The sequence below is a fragment of the Quercus suber genome, unplaced genomic scaffold (assembly GCF_002906115.3).
Source record: "Quercus suber isolate HL8 unplaced genomic scaffold, Cork oak 2.0 scaffold_376, whole genome shotgun sequence".
NCBI lineage: Eukaryota > Viridiplantae > Streptophyta > Magnoliopsida > Fagales > Fagaceae > Quercus > Quercus suber.
In genome coordinates, this window is record NW_027069828.1 from 607,863 (window position 1) to 619,007 (window position 11,145).

Below are 11,145 nucleotides of genomic sequence, written 5' to 3' on the forward strand. Positions count from 1 at the left end.
TACCATTGCATCATGTTGCCTGGCCATGAGGTTTATGTACCTTGCTGTCCTGTGCTCTGCATCCATTCTTACTTTGTCTATCAAATCAAGGCTCAAGCGTAGTTGCTCCTCATTATCCTTCTCTTGGTACGTCATGACCCTGTGGTTGGCCATATGCACTTCTGCGGGTATGATTGCTTCACTTCCATAGGCTAACTTGAAAGGATTTTCCCTTGTAGGGGTTCTCACTGTGGTCCTGCATGCCCACAGAACACCTAGTAGCTCATTTGGCCATACTCTCTTTGCCCCCTTAAGCCGAGTCTTGATGATCTTCAACAAGGATCGGTTAGCAACTTCGGCTTGACTGTTTGCTTGCAGATGGGCGGGTGAAGAGTAATGATTCTGAATCCCGAAGTGTTCATAGAAGTCTTTGAAGAGCGCATTGTCAAATTTTCGTCCATTATTTGATACCAACACTCTAGGCACTCCAAACCTGCACACAATATTTTTTCAGACGAAGTTCTTAACATTTTGTTGTGTGATATTCACTAAGGTTGTTTGGGGATGTTACTAAACCGTTGGCATTGATCGCATACCTTGACATATGCCTTGGCATCAGCTTGCGTATTCGGCCAGTAATATCCTGCACGGACGACTTTGTGGACGATTGACCTGGCTCCTGAGTGATTGCCACATGCTCCTTCATGAACCTCTCTTAATACATAGTTCACCTTGTCTGGAGCTAAACACCTAAGATAAGGCTGAGAAAAGCCTCTTTTGTATAACACCTCACCCATAAGGACATACCTGGTTGATCTTACTCTGACCTTTCTAGCCTCGTTTCCTTCTTTTGGAAGTCGTCCGTCCTTCAGGTATGATATAATGGGGGTCATCCAATTTCTTCTGCTCTCCACTGTTGCACTTTTGGGATATCTATACTTGGTATGTATTGAATCTCATCAAACTCATCCGTGGCTTTATTTGCCGAGGCTTCATTTGCTAAGGTATCTGCTTCCACGTTCTTTTCTCTTAGGATTTGAACGAAGTTAGCTTCCTCAAATTTCTTCATGAGGCGCATCACTCTATCAACTGAGAATCTCCTAAGACGAGTATTAACTTTGCTTCCACAGACTTAGCCATCTCCGGTCCTTTAAGGAGGGCTTCATACTTAACTTCATTATAAGTTATTTGGTATTGTAGACGAACCTTGTGTTTCAGTTTATCTTCTTTTGGGGATTGTAGAACCACACCTATTCCTTCTGCATGCTGTGTAGACGAGCCATCCGCATAGACGACTTACTTCTCACTGTGTTCCATCTCATCCAAATTATCATAATTTGGGGTAAACTCCGCAATGAAGTCTGCCAGGGCTTAAGCTTTTATGGCATTCCTTGGTTGATATCTGATGTCAAACTCACTGAGCTTAACAGCCCATTGGATCAGTCGTCTTGCAGTGTCTAACTTGTTCATTGCTTTCTTGAGCGGATGATCAGTCATGACATTGATGACATGAGCTTAGAAGTAATGCCTCAACTTCCTAGAAGCTGTTATTAATGCAAAAGCCAATCTCTCTATTTGTGGATATCGTCCTTCTGCTCCCTTCAATGCTTTACTTGTATAGTACATGGGCTTTTGCACCTTGCCTTCCTCCCTCACCAATGGTGAACTTACAACATGCAGGCTGACTGCCAAGTACAAATATAACTCCTCTCCCAATATGGACGGACTTAGTAAAGGAGCCATAGTGAGGTACGTTTTCAAATCTTTGAAAGCTTTCTAACACTCGTCAGTCCATTCAAACGCTTTTCTAAGAACCTTAAAATATAGCAAACATTTGTCAGTAGCTTTAGAGACAAACCTGTTAAGGGCGACAACTTATTCGGCAAGAGACTGAACTTTTTTGATATTCCATGGAGGCTCTATGTTTAGTATCGCTTGGATTTTGTCTGGATTTGCTTCAATTCCCCTATGTGAAACCATAAACCCCAGGAATTTCCTTGATGACACTCCGAAAGCACATTTGCTGGGGTTCAACTTCATGTTGTACTGTCTGAGTGTGTCAAATGTTTTCTGCAGGTCGTCCAGATAATTTCCCTCTTTCTGACTCTTTACCAACATGTCATCCATGCAGACCTCTACATTCCGTCCAATCTGTGGACGAAACATATGGTTAACCAACCTCTGATATGTTGCCCCTGTGTTCTTCAAACCAAAGTGCATCACCTTATAACAGAACAAGCCTTGGTTGGTGACAATGGATGTCCTCTCTTGGTCTACCTTGTCCATCCTTATTTGATAGTATTCAGAGAAAGCATCCATAAAACTAAGTAACATGTGACCCGCAGTCAAATCTACCAACTGGTTAATGCGTGGCAATGGGTAGCTATCCTTGGGGCAAGCCTTGTTTAGATCGGTAAAATCTACACATATTCTCCACTTACCGTTTGCCTTCTTGACCATTACCACATTGGCCAACCAGTCTGGGTAATAAACTTCTCGAATAAACTTTGCTGCAATCAACTTCCGTACCTCTTCTTTAATGGTGTTGTCCCTTTCAGGAGCAAACACCCTTTTCTTCTGTCGTACAAGCTTAGAGGTAGGATACACATTTAGAAGGTGGGTAATGACACTGGGGTCTATACCCGGCATATCTTCATGACTCCATGCAAACACATCAATAATCTTCTTTAGGAAACGAATGAGATCCTTCTTAGTCTTTTCTTCTATATCTGTTCCTACCTTGGTACACCTTTCGAGGTTGTCTTCGTCCAAGGAAATGTTTTCCAACGCTTTGGTGGGCTCTGCCATAACTCTCATTTCCTCAATGCTCATCATCTGAACCTGTTTATCCATGGCCAACATGGCTAAATAGCATTCTTTGGCTGTAAGTTTATCTCCTTGTACTTGTCCTATTCTATGCTCCGTAAGGAACTTGACTGATAAATGTTAAGTGGACATGACTGCTTTCCAACTGTTTAAAGTTGGTTTTCCAATTATGGCATCGTAGGAAGACGAACAATCAACCACGAGAAAATTCACGTCCTTGGTTACCTGTTGTGGATATGCCCCCACCACCACAGGTAATGTGACAGTGCCTATGGGCTGTACTTTCATTCCACCGAAACCTACCAAGGGTGAGTTCACTGGACGAAGTTGATCTCGTCCAAGCTTCATTTGCTGAAAGGCAGGATAATACAAAATGTCTACCGAGCTCCCATTGTCCACCAACACTCTTCTCGTTGTATAGTCAGCAATAAGCAATGTAATGACAATGGCATCATCGTGAAGGTGATATACTCTTTCAACATCCTCGTTTGTGAATATGATAGCTTGTTCTTTAGTGGTCTTTGTCCTTGGTGATCGTCCAAAGAGTTGGACGTTTTGCACTACCTTTAGGTACGTCTTTCTTGACTTGGACGACTGACCTGTTGAACCACCTCCTATAATAACTCTTATTTCTCCTAGCGGAGGTCGTGACATCTCTTCTACCTTCCCTTTCAATTTTTCATCTTTATGATCTCGTCCAAGGAAACTTCTCAGTTTTCCTTGTCTGATAAGATTTTCAATATGCTGTTTTAAATCAAAACACTCGTTCGTGTCGTGCCCGTGGTCTCTGTGGAAGCGACAATACTTATTTCTATTACGCTTATTAGGATCTCCCTTCATTTTCTCTAGCCATTTCAGGGAAGGATCATCCTTGATTTGCATAAGAACATGCTCAAGTGGCATGTTCAAGGGGGTGTATTATTGATTACGCGCTGAAGAGCCTGGTTTCTTATTGTCTCGGTCTCTCTTTTCTTCTGTTTGTCCTTTCTTTGGACGAGGATCTTGCTCGGAGTGGCGAGTGGGGTTTGCTTCTATTCTCTCAGCTCTCTTCCTCTTTTTAGCTATGATAGCGTTTTTCGTGTTCATAAAGTTTTGAGCCGAATGGACAAGTTCAGCCATGGACTGAGGCTCTTTCTCGTAAAGCTTGTGTATGAATAAATCAGAATTAACCCCATTATGGAAGGCTGCCAATAGTAGCTTATCATCAACCTTGTCCACGATCAGGGCTTCTCTGTTGAAACGAGTGATGAAGGACCGTAGGCTTTCATTCTCTCTTTGCTCTATGGTTAGCTAGCTGGACGAGGAACGCTTGTGTCTCTGTCCCCCAATGAAGTTATTAACAAATAACTTACTTAACTCTTCAAAAGAACTTATCGAATTCGGGGGTATTTTGCTGAACCAGACTTGCGCTAAACCTTTAAGGGTGGTAGGGAAGGCTTTACACATCATTTCATCTGGGACCCCTTGAAGGTGCATCGTAGTCTTGAAAGTAGCAATGTGATCAAAGGGGTCACGCGTTCCATCATACAAATCCAAGAAAGGCATCTTGAATTTTGAAGGCAAGAGGTGACCATTGATGGAAGTCGTGAAAGGGGAATCTGTTCGATGAACTAGATCTTCTATGGGATTTGCTCTTCTCATGATCTCCTTCATCTCATCCATAACTTTCCTTATCTAGTCCATTTCCCTCTCCAAGTGTGGCATCCTTCTTGATGTGGTACCCCTTGATTGGTTTTCAAGCTCTGCATTTCTTCCATCTCCCTGACTTTGGCCTTGCTTTTCTCCATAAGCCCCATGTCGCTGCCTCCTAAGATTGATCTCTTTAGTCAATTCTTGGTTCTGGCGGGTTAACTTTGCCATAGCGGCTACCATGGATTGCATATGTTGAACAGAGGATGGTTGCATGGCGAGCGCAGGTTGACGATCGCAGTGAGGATTACTAGAGGCATCTCTACTCTCTTGATGGACTGGACTAGTAGCCCTCGATCTTGTCCAAACCATTGCAGCCTTTTGCCGGAGAAAATAATTGTAGAACTTCAAAGATGAAATCTAACAAACCATTTCCCATTGATTGCGCCAACTGATGAACACAAGGAAATCAGTAGGCTGAATGTCTTGGGCATTGATTTCAAAGTTAACTGGAATGTCCTGAAAAATAAACACAAGATCAGAGGAGATCGGGGGAGACCGGGGAAGACCGGCCAAGGATCCTCCGATGATAAAGTCAGTATTTTTGAAATTTCAATTTGTGTGGAAGTGTCAGAATGAATTACCTTCTCGTAAGGGAATGCTTATATAGCGTACATGAAAAGATTACTTGTTTAATAACCATTCCTATTGTCAAGGAGTTCAGAAGATTCAGAGGTAACTTCCATAATTGCCATGGAAGTTACCTTATTTGGACTGGTGTTTCATAACGGTTAGTGGAGGACTTGGCTTGTTATGGTGCAATTCGTCCCTTACGCCTGGTGGAAATCATGCTCGTCAAAAGCTCAATACGCTTAAGGCTCAATGGACTCGTCCATCCTTTATTAAGGATGGAACAGGTTACGTCCGTCTTTTATTAAGGATGGACGAGGTTACGTCCGTCATTTATTAATGATGGATGAGGTTATTGGGGACGAGCATGCTTCACGCGTCCCATCACTCCATTCTTTTCTCACAGACGATCCATATGGACGAAATAGGACTTGTGCATTTTCAATGCACCATCTGTTAGTATTTAGTAATAATTTTTTAAAATTTTGGAGGACATCCCTATGTCCCAAACGTGGGTGAAATTCCCACTGATCATACATACAATCCTTATCCAAGACAATACAAATTCATATAGCAGTAATACTTATCTTCTTTTTCTTTTCTTTTTTTTCTTTTTTTTTTTGGTTAAGTGTAACCCTTATCCAAGACAATACAAAATATGTTCATATAGTACTTGTGCTCAAGATATTATAGTAAAATATATGAACAATGATATATGACCTCAAGTGTAACAAATTGGATTATTCAGCAAAAAAAAAAAAAAAAGTGTAACAAATTGGAGTGTTTTGCATTGTGATCTGTGAGTGAGTCAGGATAAGCATGGTGAGGTCACCTGTCCTTTCCGAGAATCCATAGCCCATCATACATAGGGAGCAACAAACAATAATTCAATTCAACGAGAGAGAAAGGAAGAGAAAAGAAAGTCTGAACAACAACAAAGGAAATGGAGGCTACGCTAAGACCCAGAAAAGAGCAAGCCGCCAATGGAGGCTGCGCCTTTCGGGTTTTGTCGCTTGGAGCTGGAGGAAATGTAGCCACCCATGAGTTTATGACCAACCAACCTCGCAGCTTCCTTCTATGATAAGAACACTTGTTATCTTATATAAAATAAATAAAAACCACTTGTTATAATGAAAGATATTGAGCCACCCTAAAAAAAAGCTATAAAAAAAAACACTTATTGTTCTCTTCTCTCCTCTTCTCTTCTCTTCTCAAAAAAAAAAAAAAAAAAAAAAAACATGAACCATGTAGATTTTTTTTTTTTTTTGGAAAGTCTATAGACAAAAAATTTGACAAAACTTTTCACATCTATTGACGTGGCAGATTGATAATTTGATAGTAGTAAGTAAAAAAGTGATGTTAATGGTGGACTTAGATAAAAACTAGTAAAAGTTTGTCAACTCAACTTGTGAAAAATGTTGTGATTTTCTTTTTTGTATTGCTCTTTCTTTTTAGAAGCTATATTCATAATATTTTCATAACAAATCTTAGGTGTTAATTTATTATTGGTTCTAATTTGAAGTAACCATTGAAATTAATTTTTTATCATTAATAATACCGTGTAACAACCTATCTCTTAGGATTTATTTTGAAAGTGTTGTGAAAAATGTTGTGAGCGTAACATTTTTTTTCATTTGATAAAAAAAATATTATTTTATTCATTGGCTAATATTTGGACTTAACTAATACTATTATAATATTTTAAAAAACCTCTATTGATTAAAATTTAAGGGCCTTTTTTCTACTTAAGGCCTTAGGTGATAGCATCGGTTGCTTTCTATATAGAGCTGGCACTGGGACGAGCATGCTTCTCGTGTCCCATCTCTCCATTCTTCTCTGATGGACGATCCATATGGACGAAATAGGACTTGTGCATTTTCATTACACCATCACTACTAAACTATAAAATTCTTGAATTTTGATGCCAAAAAGACTCTTTAATTATTTGATAATACTAATTATGTATAACTTTAATTTCTAAAATAGTACTCTAAGTTACACGAAGTAATTAGATACTAATAAACATTAATTTGCACAATCCATTTTATAGTCAAATAAATATTAATTAAGTTATTTGATTAAAGATTCACCACCCTTTTAATTATCACCTGTTCAAAAATAGTTCATTTATAGTGGGAGTTTAATTAGCTTATTTGCTACTAGTTGTTTAAAGTTATATTTTATTTCACATTTAAGTAAACAAGTTAACAACAAATAAGCTCAATGAATCTTTTCTCCAAAAAAAAAAAAAAAAATCAATCAATCGCACAATATGTGAGGGAAATAAGCAAAGAAAAAAAAAATTATAATTATAAATAACATAATGAGGTTAAAAAAATTATAGGCAAATAGTAAATAAATTCCTTAAATATATTTTTGATTTTTTAATAGATATGATGGACTTCAACCTCATTTGTATTCCAAATTTAACACGAATCCAAATCTATTTTGTGCCACCCCGAGTTCCTAACATGCATGCATATTTTCAGTGTTATCTCCTATCAACCTCCTAACCAAATAACGGGATACAATTTTTTTTTTAAAGGGTATACAATAGTACATGTCATTTCTGTCGTCAGATTTAAATACAACATGTCGTTTATGCCGTTTGTTGAAACGTGTACTAGACGGTGTAGACTGTGGACTGTAGACCGTGTGGTACTTTCTCCGATTTCTTCGGCGTATTGTCGTTCTCACCGTTTTATGACTTTATCAACGTCTTAACTTTCACATGCTTGATGCTTGACATGAAATCGTCTTTACTATTAACTATGCTTGCTTTTGGTGCTCCAAATCGTTTGTCCCCATGATTTAAAAATTTTGCATGCCTACGTTTTGAGTCCTTTTCAGAATGTTTTAGAAAAGTACCCAATCAAAATTGAAAATTCAATTCACACACCTGGAATTGGAAGTAATCATCATGTGGTTTACGGTACAGTACTAGTGTTTCCTGAAGGTTTACGTATTCTTCACCTAGAGTTAGAGACGGAGCCCGGATTTAGAATTAGGAATATCTTTGCTGCTTGTTATATGCGGCTACTTTGGCCTCTGAGACTCTATTGCTTAATTACTGAGTTTTATTTTTATTTTATTTTATTTTATTTTTTTTGTTTAAAATTTTTTAAAGGGTAAGGTTGTTTGTTTTTGGTAAAATAGGTTGATTGAACTAAATTTTTTTTAGTTTTACTATTGATAATTTTTGTTGTTTAACTAATTTTTTTAGACTTGTACATTTTATTTTAAATTTAATTTATTAATTCTTTATGGTCTTTAAAATGTAGAAGGTGTTAAAGCTACTAAAATTTTACAAATTGCTAATGTAGTATGTGGTTATTGATAAATAAAAAATGATGTAAGTGTGCGAATCAATAAGAATTTGCTATCTTAACAATTTGTAAAAAATATTGTAGAAAAATTTGTGGCTATAACATTACTCTTAAAAAAATCGATGACATTATTAAGGGGCAAAGCATAATTTTATTGAAAAAAATTACTAAAATTAGTACTTAGTAATATACTAATTTAAAAAAAAAAAAATTTGGGAGATCATTCCCCCAAGTCCATATCTAACTCCGTCCCTGCCTAGAGTCTACTACAGTAGTAGTTCGGTGCGTGAAACAACATTTTTTTTTTACTACATTCATTTCCTTCAAACGTTGTATAAAATGCTACTATTTTTAGATTTCTGATTTCTTCTCACCATCCAAAATTGAATGGATTTGAAATTTTTTGTAAGTGATCCAGTCAGCCCAGTCGTTAGTATGTTTAATTTGACAAATGATTATTTGACATGGTCATCCTATGGACCCATTTTTAATTAATTTTTTGAGTCTTCCTTCCTAGCTACTTGACTAGTAGTGGAAGGCAAATCGACGTACTTTTGCCACTGATTTTTCAAAAGCTTTCCATCATTTTCTTCCCCGCGCCGCCTATACCAAGTCTAATGGTATGACGTGATGATGCCCCAAAGCCAGCCACTAGACAGCCTAGACTTTTAAAATTAATGGTGATGATGTTGAGATCTTCAGTAGTTGAGTTTGTCAACTTCCAATACAAGGTCGTCCAAGTTCCTGCAGGGTTAGTGAAAAAAGGGGATCCTCTCAGGTGGTCATTGGTGTGATGCCGATCACAGAGTCTCCAATGATAAAGTTAGCAAATGAAGCTCAGGAAAATAAAGAGAATTCAGTAATGAGAGTGAAAAATGATCAGTGTCTATGTCCCTTGTCTAGGATTTGGTAGGTCCTATAAATAGGCTCTTCTTACTAGCCATTGTTCTTAAATGGTGACTTGGAGGCTCATTTGGTAACATCTCAGGCCTATTTAATTTAGTCTTAATGGAGGCCCCAACGATCTCATCTCTTATATGCAACCATCGGGGCATTAAGTACTCGTCTTTATGGCGTTCTATCCTCGTCTAGGCTGGCTCTCTGGACGAGGATAATTGCCTAGTCTATTAGTTGCCCCCCTATTTTGAGTTCGTCCTTAATTGTGATGACGATCTTGAGAATATGAAAGGTCATTTGCTCAGATTTAACTCTTGAGATTTCTATTGTGTCTGTATTTGATGCGGAGTGGTGGCGCTGTACATGTCGTGGCCATGTGGCATGCTCTGTGTGGTGGATTGCAACGCTTTGTTCAAGGGTCTTTTGGGTTTCCCGCCGATTTTCAGTTTCCCAAGTCTAGCTTTTTAACCACTTAGCTTCTCTTCTCTTTCTTTAATTTTCTTCTCTCTCTCGCCATTGTTGCTCTGCATTTTCCTCTCCAAGCTTTTTTGAATCCCATCAACTTTTTCTCTTCTAAGCTTGGTTTTTGGAGGTACGGTTTCTCTCCTTTTTTTTTTTTCCTTTATATCTACCTTTCCTTTTTGGTTTAGGGATAGAAATTCAAACATTTTCTTTTCATTTCCATGGTTGATAGCTCCGAGGTTTAGGCAACTTTGTCCCTCTATTTTGTTTTTCTTTTCCCGTTTAGGGCCATCTCTAGGCTCCTTTAGCACCCATTGCCCCCCAATTGAGGGTTTCATACCTAGTGGTAGTAGTTTAGGTTTTGTGGTGGCTGATTTGCACCTTTTGCTGCATCAGTCTCTCAATTAGTTTAAGGAAATGGTAGGTGAGAGGAAGGTAGTGTCTGAGGTGAGGTCTAGTAAGCTTGAGACGAGGTTGTTGTCTAGCGATGACCCTGTCGAGGAAGAGGGAGATACTGCTGCGTTTGGCCTTTTCTTTGTCTAGACGGAAGGAGATTAGGCCCTTTCATGCCCTTAGGGAGGAGTGTGCTCTAGACGCTAACACCTTCTTTAGGTTTAAAGATAGATTTCAGTTCCTCAAGGAAGTTAGGATTCATCTTCCTTGAGAAGGGGAAAAAGCCTATCATTTCTCGCCTGGAAAAGTGTGCTTCTACAAGGCTGCTTTCTAGTGTAGCCTTAAGTTCCTTGTCCATCCATTCATCATGGAACTCTTGAACCACTTCAACATTGCTCCAAGGCAACTTATGCCAAACACGTGGAGGATAGTGATTAGCTGTATGGAGATTTGGATGGTCGTCACTGAAGGTGACATGATCAGGTTGGACGAGTTTGTTCACCTGTATTGTTTGAAGGAACCCAAGGAGTATGGGTACTATGAGCTTGTGCCCTAGGTCAGGAAGGCGAGGATTATCACGGATCTACTTTCATCTATTCGATATTGGAAGTCCAGATACTTTTTTATGTTTGGAGATGGATGGGAAACCCTTTCTGACGACTTTTGGGTTGAGGTTCCTAGATTGCTTTGTTGGTGGAAGTCCCTAAGGCTAGGTGCGTCGTCCTTTGCTTCTTTTTTTTTTTTTTTTCAATTTGATTCGTCATTGACCTTTCATTGCACATTCATAGTTAAGGAGCGCCCCAGGCTCAAGAGTAGATATAAGGAATGCGTCTTGGCAACCACTAAATATGTAAAGACGATCAACAACTTTGACAACGTTGTCAATCCCCGAACTTTGGCTCGTCATTTCCTTGGTCTAGAGTCTTCCCTATTTGTCCCGCGCTATCGAGATCGAAGAGAAAAATGAGTTTTGTTTTGAGTTTTTTTTTTTTTTTTTTTTTTT

General features: G+C 38.7%; 1 protein-coding gene across 1 annotated transcript; it reads right to left on the minus strand.

The window, feature by feature from the left end:
* Window positions 1–2,925: 2,925 nt before the first annotated feature.
* LOC136062049 (uncharacterized) lies at window positions 2,926–3,708 on the minus strand. The gene has a single exon (XM_065760642.1). The coding sequence runs from the start codon at window positions 3,706–3,708 to the stop codon at window positions 2,926–2,928; it is 783 nt and encodes a 260-aa protein (XP_065616714.1).
* Window positions 3,709–11,145: the final 7,437 nt, after the last annotated feature.

What these genes read in the sequence shown, in the direction of transcription:
- LOC136062049 (XM_065760642.1), bottom strand. Translation starts at nt 3,708, where the DNA reads ATGCCACTTGAGCATGTTCTTATGCAAATCAAGGATGATCCTTCCCTG.